At 42.2% G+C, this 20016-nt stretch overlaps 1 protein-coding gene across 1 annotated transcript in view; it reads right to left on the minus strand.

Annotated features, from left to right (window-relative positions):
* Positions 1-20016, minus strand: part of LOC131971585 (rho guanine nucleotide exchange factor 10-like protein) — a 59903-nt gene that overhangs the window by 10273 nt on the left and 29614 nt on the right. Inside the window, exons 15-25 of the mRNA XM_059333094.1 lie at positions 18703-18873; positions 16984-17129; positions 16197-16363; positions 15063-15178; positions 12767-12894; positions 11385-11485; positions 4666-4787; positions 3632-3722; positions 2085-2286; positions 762-919; positions 532-674 (exon numbers count right to left, since the gene is read on the minus strand). Coding sequence (XP_059189077.1) covers positions 532-674; positions 762-919; positions 2085-2286; positions 3632-3722; positions 4666-4787; positions 11385-11485; positions 12767-12894; positions 15063-15178; positions 16197-16363; positions 16984-17129; positions 18703-18873 — 1545 coding nt within the window. The remainder of the gene's footprint in view (positions 1-531; positions 675-761; positions 920-2084; positions 2287-3631; positions 3723-4665; positions 4788-11384; positions 11486-12766; positions 12895-15062; positions 15179-16196; positions 16364-16983; positions 17130-18702; positions 18874-20016) is intronic.

Here is a 20016-nt window from a genome sequence, read left to right on the forward strand (position 1 = left end):
CTTCGTCCCCCCAGCGTAACTTCGTCCCCCCAGCGTACCTTCGTCCACCCTTCGTCCCCCCAGCGTACCTCCGTCCCCCCAGCGTACCTTCGTCCCCCCAGCGTACCTTCGTCCACCCTTCGTCCCCCCAGCGTACCTTCGTCCCCCCAGCGTACCTTCGTCCCCCCAGCGTACCTTCGTCCACCCTTCGTCCCCCCAGCGTACCTCCATCCCCCCAGCGTACCTTCGTCCCCCCTCCGTCCCCCCAGCGTACCTTCGTCCCCCCTTCGTCCCCCCAGCGTACCTTCGCCCCCCCTCCGTCCCCCCAGCGTACCTCCGTCCCCCCAGCGTACCTTCGTCCCCCCTCCGTCCCCCCAGCGTACCTTCGTCCCCCCTTCGTCCCCCCAGCGTACCTTCGCCCCCCCTCCGTCCCCCCAGCGTACCTCCGTCCCCCCAGCGTACCTTCGTCCCCCCTCCGTCCCCCCAGCGTACCATCGTCCCCCCTTCGTCCCCCCAGCGTACCTTGGTCCCCCCTTCGTCCCCTGGGCGTACCTGTGTGTGGAGGCCGGGTCCCTGGATGACGGTGACCCTGTTAGCACAGCTGGCCCACACAGCGTCCTCACTGGTCAGCAGGCTGCGGACCGGCTCCGAGCCCAGAGACAGCAGCCTGTATGGGTCCACGCCCCACAGCCTCTCTGAGACACACAGGGGTCAGAGGTCAGATCTCAGGAAGGACTGCTGCAGTGATATTAATGTCTATATTGTCTATATAATAAACTCACCACCACTGGTCCTGTGGTAAACAGCTACGTTGCCGTTGGCCAGTCCAGCAAAGAGGAAGCACAGCGAGTGTTTGAGGCAGAGCACGGGGCAGAGGTCAGGGGTCAGCAGGGTCAGCAGGCACTGCACCGCCGTGTCCACGCTGCTGAACACGGAGATACTGGACACAAGGACACACACAGTTAAAGTCAAATACTACACAATGTATGAAATACAAGCAGGAGAGGAAGAGTTCAACACTTTCACTGGTCTGAGAGTGAGAAATGCTCCCGATACAACAGAAGACTTTGAAAAGACTCACATCTAAAGACAAGAGTTTAGAGTTTCTAGTCTCACACTGAGGTTTTAGACAGACTGTGGATCTTGCAGGGTAAATACTACAAATAGATTCTTTTAGCATTTTTTCTTAACATGCATTTTTTCTCCATCATGCTCTTAGTAGAAACTTTCAAATGGAGGTGAAGCAGCTTCTGGCTCCAGCTGCTCTAGTGTGTTTCAGTGTTTCAGTGGTTTGATTGAAAAAAAAACAACAACAAAAAAAAGAAGAGACACCACAAAAGCTCACTCACAAAGCTGGAAAAGGGTTTCTGTTTTTATCACATGAAAAGTTGATTATTTTACAGTAAAAACAGATATAAGGAAGAATAAAGGAAAGGAACATTTAGAAATGAATTCCTATTTAGAAATGTCCTATTGAATTATAATTTGTTTAATTGAATAATTATATTTATCATCTCTATCAACTTTCATTTAGTTAATCATACATTAATCATAGATTATTTATTACTTATTTATGTTTACATTTATTTATACATTTAACTGGCTCTCCTGACTGTTCTCTTTACTAAGAAACATCTAAATATATGACATCACTATATTTTTATTGAGACATTATTGTGATGTTCCTTGTTCCTGTGGAAGTGGTTTTACTGGTTTTACTGGGACCTTTCCCTGTTCATCTATTGGTTGGTGATTGTGTTACGTCACTCAGACTTGAGATAATATCAAACACGTTGATGTGATCAAACCAAGACTATAAAGACTGATATGAAACAGATTACTGCCTTAAACTAACCATGGAGATGACTCCAGTAAAACTCTAAAAGACTTCCAGTTTCTAGTCTGGGACTGGGGACATCTTCTGGTGTCAGCCCAGCATTAGTCTGATGGATATCAGTATCATGATGTTTAGCCTAGCTTAGCATAAATACTGATCCAGGCTAGCTGAGTCCAAACAGACCTGGCCAAACCTTTATGTGCACTACAAACATGTTGAGTTTGGTTAGTTAAGTGTGTTCATGGTTTAGTAACAGCTGATCTCTGACCTGCCGTCCTGCAGACCAACACAGATGATGTTTCCTGTCCTGGCTCCTTGCTCCCTCTCCTCTGAGCCGGGACTCGACTCCTTCACCGCCTCCAGACAGAGGACGGGAGCGCCCAGCGGCAGCGTCTTCACCAGGCGAGGAGCGGCTCTGTTCAGGGAGAAGATCTCCACCTGGCCCTGGCTGGGACCGCCTCCTCCTCCTCCTCCTCCTCCTCCTCCTCCTCCTCCTCCTCCTCCTCCAGCAACCTGAATCATCCAAGCAAGTCAATGACAGAAGGACATTTAAACTGAAAGGAACTTCCTTTAAAGAAAACATAACAATCGGGGGCCGGATTCACAAAGCAAGCAGAAAAAAATGCTTCTTAAGTGCCACTTTTCTCTTAAGAGAAAGTTTAAGAAGATTTCATGAAGAAATTCTTATCTTGCCTTTAGTTTTTTTCTTAACTTTCTTCTTAAGTTTTTTCCTCAGATAGAACTTGAGAACAAATGAGATTCTTAAAAACAAAGTTCTTAGATTTCTTCTCATATTCCTTCACAACTTTAAGAGAAGCCCTCAGCAGTCTGAAAACAGCTGCAGTGGAAAGGAAAGTCTTGATATTTATTTACCTGAACACATTTGTATGACATTTATTTGATTTATTTAATATTTAGTTCAGCCCTAGACAATTTGTTAGCAAGTTTTGTTCATTGAAGTTGGTCAGGGTAGTTTTTTTGTGAATGTATCACATAAAGTTGATTCTGTCAGTTGACATATAATGTAAATGTGCTTTCAGTCTGTGTGACATGTGACTATTCCTAGATTACACTACGATGTTCTCTTAGTAAATCAGGGAGGCAGTTGCGGTATTTGATACTACTTAATTAATTACTATAAACGTATTATTTAAGGAGGCCAAGTTACTGAAACCATGTCCTTATTATTACTTTTAGATGAAGTTCTTTGGTGTCAGCTAGGAGATAAATCCACTGAGAGCTCTGAGAGACAGGATGGATCTCTAACATCCCTGATCAATAATTATTGATTACTGATTATTAATTAGACAACAGAGGCTCTCTAGGCCCATGATTGTTTTTCTAGAGTGATCTTAAGTTAAAAATCTAAGAACTTCCTTAGTGAGAAAGTTCCTTAGACAATTCTTAAGAAAAAAAATGTGAATAGCATTTAAGAACATTCTTAGGAACATCCTATTTTTCTCTTTTCTCTTTAAGTTTTATCTTAAGAAACATTTTGTGAATCCAGCCCATGGTCTGATTCTTTAAATATTAATCTAAATATTCTACAACTACAGTCAATTATATATAAAAAAAAAAAAAAAAACTTAATCTATAATTAAAAATGCAATTTAAATTCAAAATGTTCACTCTCCTTGTTCTTTACTTCCAGTACAGAAGTTATTATTTGCTGACACAAAAGAGAAGAAACTAGCAAATACTAGCTGAGCTGATCATCAATCAGAACCAGAGATGCAGCATCATGAAACAGTGAGACCGATAATAAAGTAAAACCAGCTTGATGATAACTTCACCAGCAGCAGCTGTGTGTGAGACTCACCCAGAGGTATCCCAGTGGTAAGGACGTACTGGCCATGCAGGATCCCAGCAGGCTGGACTGGGACGGGCTGTGGAGAGCTGCTTCCAGCTGCACAAACACAAACAAACAGCTTTCATTCACTCAACACACAGTAAGAGGCAGAAAATATCCTGTGAAACAAGATTGAAACGTTTTCATTTCATCATAACTTTCATTTTTCTGGCTACATTATAAAACATTACTGCACAGTCAAAGAGATGCTTTTTCATCATTTCCTATGAAAACAACTTCTACTTCAGCCTTGAAATTCTTCTATTTCTGCTTCAAATCAGCTTTAAGCAGCTTACATAGAAATTATACTTCTTTTGTCCACATTTAAAGAAATATTTTTGCATGATTTAACTTCTTTTTTCTAGGTTGTATGCTATTTTAAAATACAAAGCATTTCATCATTCAGCTTCTTCACTTAATGTATTTCAAACTTCAGTTTTGACAGTATTACAGTTTGCAATGTTCATATTTCATCCATATTTCAGCTCTGAGCTTCTTTAGGTCATGTGATTCAGTCAGTTTCCATCTAGCTATGCATTTACACAGATTTCCTGCAAGAAGTGCATTTCTCAAGAATCGTTTCTAAATTTCTGAGGCGATCACTGTAATAATATATAGACAGAATTAATACTTACAAAAAAGAATAATTATTTTCATAAAATACAAACCTTTTATTTGTACTTTGATCATGAACAAATGTCTACCTATTTATTTATTTTTGGTAATTGATAAATATGTCATTCCATGTGCACAACCAACAGTATCACACAGCCAAGAACCAAAACAGTCAGAGGAAAAAAAAAAGAAATTCATTCTAAAGATTTGTGATGGTCTCAATTTCATCATCTTCCACAGCTCGTCACGGTTTATTTCCACTGCAGAATCCTCCGTCTGAGCCTCAGTGTGGTGTAAATATCACTACTTCTATATTTATATCAGTGTCTGGCTGAGAGAGTGATGCTCAGTGACCTTTGACCTGTGTTTTATCAGCAGCTCTGACCTTCAGTGTGTGTGCTCTGGAGGAGCAGACAGGAAGTCTGCAGGTCAACAGTGGACAACCAAACGGAGCTTTAGTCTTTCCGTCTTCTTCAGCACATTCCCAGCCGGGAAGGTTTTCCTGTCCTGAGCAGAAAGACAGAAACCAGTTACACTCCAAAAAACAAGCCTTCTTATATCTAGCAATAGCAATATATCTTAATTATATCGTTTTGAGTATAATTTACCTACTGACCATAGCTTTATGTGCTTATGTAATTATTATTATTATTATTATTATTATTATTATTATGTGCTTATGTAATTATCTTATTGTTTGAAGGATTGACATTGTGAGCTTTTTCATGCTTTTCAAGCTATTCAACTGTTGAATATGGTGAGTTTTTACCTCAAATATTGGCTCCAGTTGAGAGTTTTAGTTGCATGTAGGTTGAATGCCATTTCAAAAGCATTTTCTACCACCAAAACATGCTTGTTTCAAGTATTGCTGGCTTTATTTTATTTATTTATCTATTTTATTGTTACTACAGTTGGGCTATTCAAGCCACAATTGCTCAACATAAGTACATTTGGATTTATTATTTCAAGCTATAATTGTTTTTTCCAGTGCCTATCCAGTAGATATTTCTTACTGATTTAAAGAATTCTTACAAAGAAAAATTTACTTACTGCACTGGCAGATAATTGTACTTGTTTCGAGCATGTATTTGCTAAATTCTAGCTATTTATTTCTTGTTTTTTGTCAGTGTAAGTTCATCTACTTTACCATAATTCTTAGAGCAAAAAATGTCATTTAGAGCTCATTACTCTTTGGTCTTTTCAAAAGTAATAGTATTACTTTACTAATTACTCTCTTGCAACAGTAATTTGTAACACTGCTCGTTACTTATCTGTCAAACCCCATAAAATTACAAATTGGTAATTGCATGTCAACAAAAAGTCCCCTGTCTGATGGTCAAACACAGATGTCACAGAAACTACAACTTGTTCAGTACTTATGTACAGTTTAAGTCAATAATGAGGTACATGGTACCTTTACTAGCACTAATGGGGGTTGTGATGCTTGAACATTAACCCTTTGTGTTGTGACGGCCCACCGAGAGGCTGGAAGGGGTTGAAACAGCACCTCAAAGTACAACTGTAACAATGTAGAAGCTATGTGCCATATCGTATCATTCACGATTATACCGGTAAAACAAATGTATGAGTAAAAAAAATGCATATCATGATATTGGCAAAATTCCTACTTCTTGACATAGTGGCGTTATGTTCCCATTAATTAGACTGTAGCGGTCCTCCAGAGTCTGTCTGCTGCACTAACGTCACATTTCAAGCCACTGAAATATGTTATTTTTTGTTGTGTTGTCTTTGTTCAGCAGAGTGTCAGTCACCCGTCAGTCAGTCAAACCCCGCCCACCTCTCCTCCTCCAGACATGAGGAGCATTCACACACTGAACACAGCGAGCTGCCCTCCTCCCTGTCTGTCTCAGTCCCGTCCCCACATCATCTCTCTGTATCAGTCCCGTCCCCACATCATCTCTCTGTCTCAGTCCCGTCCCCACATCATCTCTCTGTATCAGTCCCGTCCCCACATCATCTCTCTGTATCAGTCCCGTCCCCACATCATCTCTCTCTGTATCAGTCCCGTCCCCACATCATCTCTCTGTCTCAGTCCCGTCCCCACATCATCTCTCTGTGTCTCAGTCCCGTCCCCACATCATCTCTCTGTCTCAGTCCCGTCCCCACATCATCTCTCTGTATCAGTCCCGTCCCCACATCATCTCTCTGTGTCTCAGTCCCGTCCCCACATCATCTCTCTGTATCAGTCCCGTCCCCACATCATCTCTCTGTATCAGTCCCGTTCCCACATCATCTCTCTGTGTATCAGTCCCGTCCCCACATCATCTCTCTGTGTATCAGTCCCGTCCCCACATCATCTCTCTGTGTATCAGTCCCGTCCCCACATCATCTCTCTGTATCAGTCCCGTCCCCACATCATCTCTCTGTCTCAGTCCCGTCCCCACATCATCTCTCTGTATCAGTCCCGTCCCCACATCATCTCTCTGTGTATCAGTCCCGTCCCCACATCATCTTTCTGTGTCTCAGTCCCGTCCCCACATCATCTCTCTGTGTCTCAGTCCCGTCCCCACATCATCTCTCTGTGTATCAGTCCCGTCCCCACATCATCTCTCTGTCTCAGTCCCGTCCCCACATCATCTCTCTCTGTCTCAGTCCCGTCCCCACATCATCTCTCTGTGTCTCAGTCCCGTCCCCACATCATCTCTCTGTCTCAGTCCCGTCCCCACATCATCTCTCTGTGTATCAGTCCCGTCCCCACATCATCTCTCTGTGTCTCAGTCCCGTCCCCACATCATCTCTCCGTGTATCAGTCCCGTCCCCACATCATCTCTCCGTGTATCAGTCCCGTCCCCACATCATCTCTCTGTCTCAGTCCCGTCCCCACATCATCTCTCTGTATCAGTCCCGTCCCCACATCATCTCTCTGTGTATCAGTCCCGTCCCCACATCATCTTTCTGTGTCTCAGTCCCGTCCCCACATCATCTCTCTGTATCAGTCCCGTCCCCACATCATCTCTCTGTGTCTCAGTCCCGTCCCCACATCATCTCTCTGTGTATCAGTCCCGTCCCCACATCATCTCTCTGTCTCAGTCCCGTCCCCACATCATCTCTCTGTGTCTCAGTCCCGTCCCCACATCATCTCTCTGTGTCTCAGTCCCGTCCCCACATCATCTCTCTGTCTCAGTCCCGTCCCCACATCATCTCTCTGTGTCTCAGTCCCGGCCCCACATCATCTCTCTGTATCAGTCCCGTCCCCACATCATCTCTCTGTGTATCAGTCCCGTCCCCACATCATCTCTCTGTCTCAGTCCCGTCCCCACATCATCTCTCTGTCTCAGTCCCGTCACCACATCATCTCTCTGTGTATCAGTCCCGTCCCCACATCATTTCTCTGTGTCTCAGTCCCGTCCCCACATCATCTCTCCGTGTATCAGTCCCGTCCCCACATCATCTCTCCGTGTATCAGTCCCGTCCCCACATCATCTTTCTGTGTCTCAGTCCCGTCCCCACATCATCTCTCTGTATCAGTCCCGTCCCCACATCATCTCTCTGTCTCAGTCCCGTCCCCACATCATCTCTCTGTGTCTCAGTCCCGTCCCCACATCATCTCTCTGTGTCTCAGTCCCGTCCCCACATCATCTCTCTGTGTCTCAGTCCCGTCCCCACATCATCTCTCTGTGTCTCAGTCCCGGCCCCACATCATCTCTCTGTCTCAGTCCCGTCCCCACATCATCTCTCTGTCTCAGTCCCGTCCCCACATCATCTCTCTGTGTCTCAGTCCCGGCCCCACATCATCTCTCCGTGTATCAGTCCCGTCCCCACATCATCTCTCTGTGTATCAGTCCCGTCCCCACATCATCTCTCTGTGTCTCAGTCCCGTCCCCACATCATCTCTCTGTCTCAGTCCCGTCCCCACATCATCTCTCTGTCTCAGTCCCGTCCCCACATCATCTCTCTGTGTATCAGTCCCGTCCCCACATCATTTCTCTGTGTCTCAGTCCCGTCCCCACATCATCTCTCCGTGTATCAGTCCCGTCCCCACATCATCTCTCCGTGTCTCAGTCCCGTCCCCACATCATCTCTCTGTCTCAGTCCCGTCCCCACATCATCTCTCTGTCTCAGTCCCGTCCCCACATCATCTCTCTGTGTCTCAGTCCCGTCCCCACATCATCTCTCTGTCTCAGTCCCGTCCCCACATCATCTCTCTTTGTATCAGTCCCGTACCCACATCATCTCTCTGTGTCTCAGTCCCGTCCCCACATCATCTCTCCGTGTATCAGTCCCGTCCCCACATCATCTCTCTGTCTCAGTCCCGTCCCCACATCATCTCTCTGTATCAGTCCCGTCCCCACATCATCTCTCTGTGTCTCAGTCCCGTCCCCACATCATCTCTCTGTGTCTCAGTCCCGTCCCCACATCATCTCTCTGTGTCTCAGTCCCGTCCCTACATCATCTCTCTGTCTCAGTCCCGTCCCCACATCATCTCTCTGTATCAGTCCCGTCCCCACATCATCTCTCTCTGTCTCAGTCCCGTCCCCACATCATCTCTCTGTGTATCAGTCCCGTCCCCACATCATCTCTCTGTCTCAGTCCCGTCCCCACATCATCTCTGTCTCAGTCCCGTCCCCACATCATCTCTCTGTGTCTCAGTCCCGTCCCCACATCATCTCTCCGTGTATCAGTCCCGTCCCCACATCATCTCTCCGTGTATCAGTCCCGTCCCCACATCATCTCTCTGTCTCAGTCCCGTCCCCACATCATCTCTCTGTCTCAGTCCCGTCCCCACATCATCTCTCTGTGTCTCAGTCCCGTCCCCACATCATCTCTCTGTCTCAGTCCCGTCCCCACATCATCTCTCTGTGTATCAGTCCCGTCCCCACATCATCTCTCTGTGTCTCAGTCCCGTCCCCACATCATCTCTCCGTGTATCAGTCCCGTCCCCACATCATCTCTCCGTGTATCAGTCCCGTCCCCACATCATCTCTCTGTCTCAGTCCCGTCCCCACATCATCTCTCTGTATCAGTCCCGTCCCCACATCATCTTTCTGTGTCTCAGTCCCGTCCCCACATCATCTCTCTGTATCAGTCCCGTCCCCACATCATCTCTCTGTGTCTCAGTCCCGTCCCCACATCATCTCTGTGTCTCAGTCCCGTCCCCACATCATCTCTCTGTGTCTCAGTCCCGTCCCCACATCATCTCTCTGTCTCAGTCCCGTCCCCACATCATCTCTCTGTATCAGTCCCGTTCCCACATCATCTTTCTGTGTCTCAGTCCCGTCCCCACATCATCTCTCTGTATCAGTCCCGTCCCCACATCATCTCTCTGTGTCTCAGTCCCGTCCCCACATCATCTCTCTGTATCAGTCCCGTCCCCACATCATCTCTCTGTGTCTCAGTCCCGTCCCCACATCATCTCTCTGTGTATCAGTCCCGTCCCCACATCATCTCTCCGTGTCTCAGTCCCATCCCCACATCATCTCTCTGTATCAGTCCCGTCCCCACATCATCTCTCCGTGTGGAGAACTAAACACTACCAACCTGTCGGGGCCGTCAGAGGTCCAAACGGTCCGAACACACTGCTGCATTATGCTGTTTGTTATTCGTGAGCTATCAATGTTGTGAGCTAAAAGCTACTAGAACTCCCCCTGGCATGCCCCCGGACCCCCTAGAAGGTTATTTTTTATTATTTGCTAATACTCAAGAGTCATGAGTAATTTTTTTTTACTTGGCAACTGTTGAGATTTGCACTTAAGATTTAAGATTTAATTACTTTTATTAATCAATCTCTACATTTAACCCTTTATCCTTTTTGATACACAAGTGAACACACCATGCAAGGAGCAGTGGGCAGCATATTACTGCTCCGGGGAGCTGCCCACTTTACACTACATTTTATATTTATGATTCATTTTTATTTTCTTGAATGTTTTTTATTTATTTATCCAGACTAAAAAATCATATTTTCTATATATTTTTCAGTATTTTGTAATATCGTCAAGAATATCGTTATCACAAAAATATTCTAAAATATGGTGATAATCTTTTAGGGCCATATTTCCGTATATAACCCGAGAAGAAACTGACACCTTGACTTCTGAACTCAAGATATCTGAGAAACAAAAGGGGTTCTCTGGGTGCCCCCTTTACAGACCTGCCCACTTTATACAGATAACATGCAGTATGGGGCAGACACCAGGCCACTTTTCTGTTATTTTTAGCAATTGTATTTGAATATTTGTACGTCCTGGGGTCCCTAAACAGTCTGTGAATGACATAAATGAAGTAGGACTGGAAAGCTGAGCCCAGTTTTCTTCATGTGTGATGATGTTAGTTAGTGAGTGAAACTTTTATTTTGCTTTATAAAATGAGCTGCTGTGACCTCGAGGATAATAACAGCCTCATGAAGCTTCACAACCACAAACTAGAGACCTGGAGCATCCAGAGGACTACTGGCTGTACTGATATTATATATATATATATATATATATATATATATATATATATATACTGATACTTTCTCAGATGTTTACAGAAAAGAAGTGCTTTGACATCCAATCCCAAAAAATACAGATATCTCCAAAATGGCAAAGGTGTTTTAAACTAAATTACAGCTTTCATAATGTCATAAACCATTGTACGTTCTTAATTTCAAAATAACCAAAACACAATGTTTGTTACAGATTTATGACTAGAACAACTTGACACACAGTGCTTTAAAATCACCATGCCGACGCTAAAAATATCTCCATCCTGACAAGACATCATGGCATAATTGGTAGCAACAGACTCCTCAGATCTTTAGTTTCATTTGATATCTATATTACTTCTCTGTAGTCTTCAAGTCTGCTGCAAGAAAGAAAACCGTCTGAAATGTGAAGACGGCCTGCCGGCGGGCCGAAGGGTCTCCAGGGAGATTCTTTAGATTAAAGAGTAGTTTATCTTCTGTCTCACGCTGATTGAACAGCAGTGACACCAGAAAGTGTTGGATGTTATCTGAAGACTGAGAATCAAAGCCTGGAGGCACTCTCAGTCCATGCTTATTTACACACACACACACACACACACACACACACACACACACACACAGACACACACACACAGACACACACACACACACACACACACACACAGCGCTGAGCTTACTCTGAGCTATCTTGGCGAGGTGAAGCCGGTTCACCCAGGAGATCTTGCTGAGGGGGCTGGGAGTGTTGAAGACCACGATGATGCTGACTGGACGACCAGACCTGGCAACAAGAAACATCATGAACATTCAGAAACACTCTGCAACTACTACTACTACTACTGCTACTACTACTACTGCTACTACTACTGCTACTACTACTACTACTACTACTACTGCTACTACTGCTACTACTGCTACTGCTACTACTACTGCTACTACTACTGCTACTGCTACTGCTACTACTGCTACTGCTACTGCTACTGCTACTGCTGCTACTGCTACTGCTACTGCTACTGGTGCTACTGCTAGTGCTACTACTGCTACTGCTACTGCTACTGCTACTACTACTACTACTACTACTACTGCTACTGCTACTACTACTGCTACTACTACTACTACTACTGCTACTGCTACTGCTACTACTACTACTGCTACTGCTACTACTACTGCTACTACTACTACTACTACTACTGCTACTGCTACTACTACTACTGCTACTGCTACTACTACTGCTACTACTACTACTACTGCTACTACTACTACTACTACTACTACTACTACTACTACTACTGACCTACAAAGTCTAACTGCAGTAACTACACAAAAGGTAAAACTGAGAAAAACTGCTTTAAAGTTCTTTAATGTGTTTTAACTGGCCAGCCAGATGGGTTATAGGCAGGTAAGTGATGTGACACTTATTTATATGTCTTTTATGATGTCATTTTTACACTCAAAAATCAATATGATTTATTTGACCTTTGACCCCAAAAATGTAGTTACTGCACTCTGGTTTTGCTAAAAAAAAAAAAAAAAAAAAAATTCTATTATTTTTATGGTAAAATTAGTATATATGTTCAAAGCAGACTGTGGTAAGTGCAATTACTAATTAATTATTTCTCTGAAATAAAGCAAAATTGAAATCTAAAACTTTGTCACAATATAAAACAGACATCAAGGCGTTCGTTTCTAGTTATAACTCAATTTTGACCAAAAATGTACACTGTAAACCCAACTTGTTGTTTTAACTTAAATATTTGAGTGTCCATGCTGCGAAATAATTTTATGTGTAGACAACAAAGACAATGGAGTTACCTCAAATGAATCTTGATATTTGACTCAATATTTTAAGTTAAAAATACTTTTTGCACAGGTCTTTGTTGTATTGAAAAGGGAAAATTAGTTATGATAACAAACATGCAACATTGGGTTTTACAGTGTAGTTAGTGCAGTGAGACTTTGTAGGGCAGTATTATATATATATATATATATATATATATATATATATATATATATGTATATATAAATATATATATATATAGCTCCGAGCCTCCATGACACTCACTTGTCAGGTTTTCCTGGTACCGACAGACGCAGGCGACACTTGTTGGCGTTCTGGATCTGCTCCTCCTTCAGCCGGACGAGCCTCAGCAGAGCCAGACACCAGTCCTGAGACACCGTGGAGTTCAGGTTCTGACCCAGCAACACAAAAACACAGGACAGGAAGGAGACGTTAGGACTGGGGGGCAATTAATGTCCCCAAGGGGCCACATGACCAACACCACGAAGGCTGCAGGGGCCGGACCAAAACTCTGAACTAAATTCTGCTCAATATTAATTTAATCGTTTTATAAAATACAGTAAATTATCTGGTTTTGAGCTGCTACTGATAATAATAAATGTTATGATAAGACTGTTAATGTGGAGTAAATCAAGTATAGCAGTAAAAAGTAGTAAATACTCCAATCACTATATCACTTTAACATTTATTTTAAACACAACTGTAAATGACCTTTAGCAAGGTTCCTATTTGTGTTTTTGTGTTATTTAGCTTGTTTCTATGTTTGTACATTTTCAAGGTGTTTAACAATGTTGTGATGCTTTTATTTTGAAAAGGTGCTGTCCAGTGTGAAACGGGTGCTTTCATTTTGAAAGGTAGTGACAGGAAATAACCGGTAGAACGGTTAAATGAAAAAACAAACGGTAAATAATAACGAGTGCGTCGTAATTCATATAAAGTTGATATAAAGTATCTAAAAGGCTTCTATAGCAAGGTTATAATAGTTCTGGATTTTTCATTAGTTTTAGTTTTAATTTCGTTGTGAATTTTTGTTTTCAAATTCAGTTAGTTTTAGTTAGTTTTTAGAGTGAGTTTTCTAGTTTTAGTTTAGATTGTATTAGTTTTAGTGTTAGTTTTAGTTTTTTTGTAATGGGCTATGTGTTGGGTGCCAGATTCAAAGAGGTCATAATAAATGTTTCCTTTATTTCCTTTGGTTTATCATCTCAGCCCCAATAAGGTTATTAACTCTTACAGTTCTGGGTGTTTTGTATTTTGGTTCTAGTGTAAACATCCCAGTCTCAGTAAACATATTCACCATGTGTTGCATGTTCAAATAGAAACACTGAATTATGAATGAAAAAACGAAAACTAAGGACATTTTCACTATAATTTTAGTTAGTTTTAGTTAGTTTTGTAACCACGCAATACAGTTTCAGTTAGTTATCGTTTTTTTAAAAACGAAAATCTTTTTTCAACTCTAGTTTTCGTTATTTCGTTAGTTTTCGTTAACTATAATAACCTTGTTCTATAGTGGCTGACAGGACATAAGGTTTGTTAAAGTTTATTTATTCTCTCATATATATTAGTGGCTATATTTGTTGTCTTAACTATAGTAAAAGTGCTTGTTAGCTCTAGTGCTAATGCTAATTAGCTTGCTATTTTTTTTCAAAATAAAAGCACTGCGGTTATATTGATTTCTAATTTCTGGGTAACCTCATGCGGGCCGGACCAGGACAGCCAACGGGCCGGATGTGGCCCGCGGGCCGCCCATTGCCCAGCTCTGAGTTAGGAGGTATTTAACTGCATAAACCCAAGGAAATCACAGTTCAGGCCATAAGGAGCAGAGTTAAATATAAATGGTAATGAACCTCGTTTGTAACATTAGACATACACTCACTGCATCAGCAGCAACTTATAAAGCTCAAAAATATCACTTCAACTATTAGTGTCCGGAGTTCTTCTTGTTAAATATAAAGGTGATGTAACACAGTGATAAACATGACTCTGCCACTGTTTGGAACATGTTGCAGGCATTACATCAGAATCAGTGTATATTTACAACAAACATGTATTTTATACAGTAAATGCTGTATATGAGCAAATTAATGATCACACTTTATTTTCAGTTCAAACAACGTCCCACCTCTTTGGTTGTATGTTGTCTGGTATGAAACGTTTTCTTTAAAGACCAAAAAGTGAAGAAAACACTGGCAGTGATTCAGAAATAGTGTCATCATCACCTGGTTTATCAACTAACGTGTCCTTTTCCTTCTCGCCTACAGTCAGTGTGAGAGCAGTAAGGTGGAGAAATGCTTCTCCAAAGATGGTGATGTAGCTGACAATAGATTGAATGTAATATTAAATAATAATGTATATAATGTGAAATATGAGGAAAGTATTATTTTTAAGATAGCAGCTTATTTTATCATTCTGTTTATTCCACATATCATGAATGTAGTCCTGACGTTGAATGCACACAGCTAAATGACATGTAATGTAATGTAATATATACACACACACACAATATATGATATAATATGATATATTACATATGCGTATAAATACTAGATGAGGCTGTTACCTGGTAGGTGCCATGCAGCGTGCCCACCAGCAGGGAGACCTCCTCCACCACCGACAGGTCATGCTGCAGCTCCTCCAGCTCCTGGTACAGTCTGGGAGGACCCAGGAACACTTTACCTGGAACACAGAGTCACAGTTAGCCTAACAAGCTAGCAGCCATGTGACAAGAAAACCAGATCTATTGTTTTCTCTGTTCATTGATGTGATAGAAAGGATGGCATGGTACAGAACTGGACCAGATGGAAACAGAAACAATAATACTAGTAAAGTAAACATCAGTATGACACTATTAGTGCTTGATTTGATCATTTCCTATTTAGGAAACTACTGCGATGGCAATATTGATGATGACTGAAAAAACCTGGTCTGAACCCAAACAACTCTAACAATCTCAAACCTTCAAACCTACCATTCATCTCCAACATCAGCTTCACTCCCACCTCATTCAATACAGCCTCTATCAACAGTTTATATCTGGTTTCCTCCCACAACACTGAAACTGCTCTCCTCAAAATCTCCAACAACCTCCTCATGGCAGCTGATTCCTCATCCTCCTTGACCTGACTGCAGCTTTTGACACCATTTCTCATATCATCCTCCTCAACAGACTTTCCTCCAGTTGGTTCCCTTCATATCTCTCAGTTCATCCAGCTCAAGGCCTTCTACTCCCAGCCTCCCCTGTCTCTTCAGGTGTGCCCCAGGGCTCTGTCCTGGGGCCACTTCTCTTCATCATCTACCTCCTCCGACTTGGCGATATCTTCCGCTCATTCAACATTAATTTTCACACCCAGCTCTACATCTCCTGTCAGCCCAACACCACTCCTCCTCCCTCCTCCCTGACCTCCTGCCTCTCAGATATCAGATCCTGCTTCACTTCAAACTTCCCAAAACTTGTAAATAACGACAAAACTGAAAATTTAATTCCCTGTTTTGTCTTGTTCAAAATATTGTACAGTGTCCTTGAGTGTTAGAAATCCACTTATAAATTAAATGTATTATTATTATTATTTGATGAAGTAAATGAAAGATTTTGAACTGAGCCCAGACCTTCTGTAGAGTCTGCAGAGTCAGCAGGGAGCTATTTAGTGTGAACCGTCTGTATTTGATTATAATATTTGACATGTGATCTGTGTACCAGAGGTGCTGGAGGTGGAGCTGTGGCGTCTCGCTCTGATGACCTCATCTTTCCTCTGCAGACTGTCCTGGCCCACCTCCACCACCTGAGTCTGCAGCAGGCCAGCGCACCACTTCACTGAGTACTTGGGACCAACAGGGACCAGGCTGCTGATGTCAGGGGGCCCCCTGGTGGACAGACACGGCAGTTACTCATAAAATAACAATACATTCTATTTATAATGCACTTTATATCAAAAGAAATCTTAAAGTGCTGCTGTCATGGAGAGCATGCCTTCCTCTCCTCCTTGGTAGAGCTTTATTAGTTTACAAGAGCTGACAATGTTTTAACTGTCTAATAATGGATAAGTCTGTCTAATCTTAGTAAAATGGCCCTTTTGATGAATGGTGATATTACTCTGTGTTATATCCAGCTATCTCATCATATAAACTCTAGCTTAACTTATAGTTCTAATGTTTCAGCCAGTATATCTGATCCTTTCATCAAGAAAGGCTCTGGGATATATCACAATCATGTAATTGTCATTATTGTATTATTATTATTATATTTGAATTAACACAAAATAAATGATCTATAGCTTTGAATTGATTAAAAATAATGAATCCTTAATTATCCCATAGAACCAGAGAACCCATGTTCCTTCAGGTATCTGGAGGTTTGGTACCAATGGGTTCCTTGGCTCCTCTAGTTAAAAAAATTCCAATGAATATCATACATTTTGACAGCTCTAAAATGATCAAAACGCTCAGATTAAATGAGCTAACAGGAGACTGTAGGAGCCACTTACTTCAGGTTGACGTTGGCACAGATCAGCGTGTCGTTGAGAAGGAAAAGTTTTCTCTCCTTCGACTTGAGAACTTGACCTTTCTCCCCATAAACGATCTCAGTGAGGAGCTCACACTGGATCAGCTGTCTCTGCTCCGAGTTCAGCAACTGCAAACACAAAGCAGTTAAAGCAAAAATAAAATAAGTAAATGAGCTTCTCCAGAGCCTCCTGGGAATCAGAACAGCAGACTGTTGATAGCAGAGTTACTACTGTACTCATACAGTTACTACTGTAAGATAGTACAGTTACTACTGTAAGATGGACAGAGTGATGTGAATGGAAGCATGAAGCAAAGCCAACGTTAGTTTGGTGTCAAAGCTTTGACAGGAATGTTTGGGCTCAAATATGAGCCACCAGAAACTGAATTTGAATTGTTTAACTTGAATAATTGCATTAAAAAACTGAATTTGAATCACATAATTTGAATTTGTATTGTTCAATTTGAATCATTGCATTGAAAAACTGAATATGAATTGTAATTTGAAGTTGAATTTATTAGTTTGGAACTGAACATTCAGTTCTAACAATTCAATTTCAGTTTGCAAAATTCAATTTAAATTTTCTGCGACGAACATCCGGGTAGATGAGGCAGAGCAATCGAGCCCAGATACACAGAGCGCCTCTTCAGCCAATCAGCACCTCTGTTTTCTTTTGTAACATTTGTTGCTACCCGGTTGCCACTCGCCATGAAACAGAGGAAGAAGTTAGACTGGCTTGACCACGGATTGGCCGAAAAGGCGCTATGGCAACCAGGTAGGAACAAATGTTAAAATTTTGCAAACTGAATTAGAATTGTGAGAACTGAATGTTCAGTTCCAAACTAATAAATTAAATTTCAAATTACAATTCAAATGCAGTTTTTTAATGCAATTATTCAAGTTAAGCGATTCAAATATAAATAATTCAAATTCAGTTTCTGGTGGCTCATATTTCATATCTCCATCACTACCAGCCACATCAATACGAAATTTGAAGACAAAATAATTGGTGACACATTATTTGAAGGGGTAAGCATCTGTCATTAAGATGGAGGAGGCTTTATGCATGCTTATGAATGTTGTCATTAAGTGTCATTTGGTCAGTTATGTCCCCTTTAATGCAAAGTCTTCATTGTTTGGGATCTCTGACTAGAACACAGGACTACTTCCTCAAACAGATACAGAAACATATTCACCTATGTACATTTTGTACTTTTGGGGGAAAAAACAAAACCAAAGGAGGATCACTTGCTCTTCAAGGGCTACGGTTAGAAAAAAGTTTCCTTTTTACATTTATGGTCATCCATGTTCAGATCAGTGGTTGAACAGATTATGATACTGAAACCTCCGTCAACAACTGAAGTGTTTGTTACTTTATTGGGAGGAGTTTTCACTTTTCTTTGCTGTGATTATTCCAGCAATCCCGAACATTGTCAACATAATTCACAGAATGACACTAAATAAGAACATTCATTAGTATGCATAAAGCCTCCTTCATCTTAATGACAGTGTCATGTCAGTCTTATGCATACCCCTTCAAATAAAGTGACCACATCATTAAACTGAACACAAGATATTCAAATCTAATAGACACACTGCTGTTACATAAACGTTCTGGGAGGATTCAGGCTCCCCAGAGGATGCACCCTGTAATATAAGACCTGAAGTGATGAATGATGGGTAATGAGCAGCTCCTGGTCACCTTGCTGAGGTTGCGGTCCCCCACGCTGTGAGCCAGCTGCTGGATCTCAGCCTCCTGGTCCGCCACGCGCTTCTGCTCATTCAGCTTCTCCGCCAGAGTCTCCAGCTCAGTGAGAGCCAGCTGCAGGGGCAGACGGTCGCCGTGGGACCGGGGAGTGTTCTTCAACATGTCCTGGTACAACACAACAACACAACAACACAACAACAACAACAACACAACAACAAACATGGAGCGGTCAGTCTCCTGAAGGTCACACGGAAGATTGTAGTGGACAAGAATCAACTGAGAGTTAAAGAATGAAAGCAATGATGACAATGCTGTTTATTATCTGGTATCTATGGCGACAGACAGACAGACAGACAGACAGAGAGACAGACAGACAGACAGACAGACAGACAGACAGACAGACAGACAGAGAGACAGACAGACAGACAGACAGACAGACAGACAGACGGACAGACAGACAGACAGACAGACAGAGAGACAGACAGACAGGCAGAGAGACAGACAGACAGACAGACAGACAGACAGACAGACAGAGAGACAGACAGACAGACAGACAGACAGACAGACAGACAGAGGCTCCTCTTCAGCCAATCAGCACCTCCGTTTTCTTTTGTGCTGCGTGTGAGTCTGTGTGTGTCTGTGTGTGTGTGTGTGTGTGCATGACTAAATGCGTGTGCGTGTGTGTGCATGTTTGTGTATGTATACTTACAGATGTGTATGTGGGGGAGGGAGGGGTGGGTGTTTGTTTTTATTCTTTTTTTTTTTTTGTAAAGCACTTAATGTTGCATTTTTATGTATGAAAAGCGCTTTATAAATAAAGTTTGATTTGATTTGATTTGATGATTTGTTGCCACCCGGTTGCCACTCGCCATGAAACAGAGGAAGAAGTTAGACTGGCTTGACCACGGATTGGCCGAAGAGGCGCTATGGCAACCAGGTAGGAACAAATGTTGAAAAAGAAAACGGAGGTGCTGATTGGCTGAAGAGGCGCTCTGTGTATCTGGGCTCGATTGCTCTGCCTCAACTACCCGGATGTTCGCCGCAGAAAATTGAAATTGAATTTTGCAAACTGAATTAGGATTGTGAGAACTGAACGTTCAGTTCCAAACTAATAAATTAAATTTCAAATTACAATTCAGATTCAGTTTTTCAATGCAATGATTCAAATTGAACAATTCAAATTCAAATTATGTGATTCAAATTCAATTTTTTAATGCAATTATTCAAGTTAATCAATTCAAATTCAAATATAGATAATTAAAATTCAGTTTCTGGTGGCACACATTTCAGCCCATACATACAGTTTAA

This window comes from Centropristis striata, chromosome 5 (assembly GCF_030273125.1).
Source record: "Centropristis striata isolate RG_2023a ecotype Rhode Island chromosome 5, C.striata_1.0, whole genome shotgun sequence".
Classification (NCBI taxonomy): Eukaryota; Metazoa; Chordata; class Actinopteri; order Perciformes; family Serranidae; genus Centropristis; species Centropristis striata.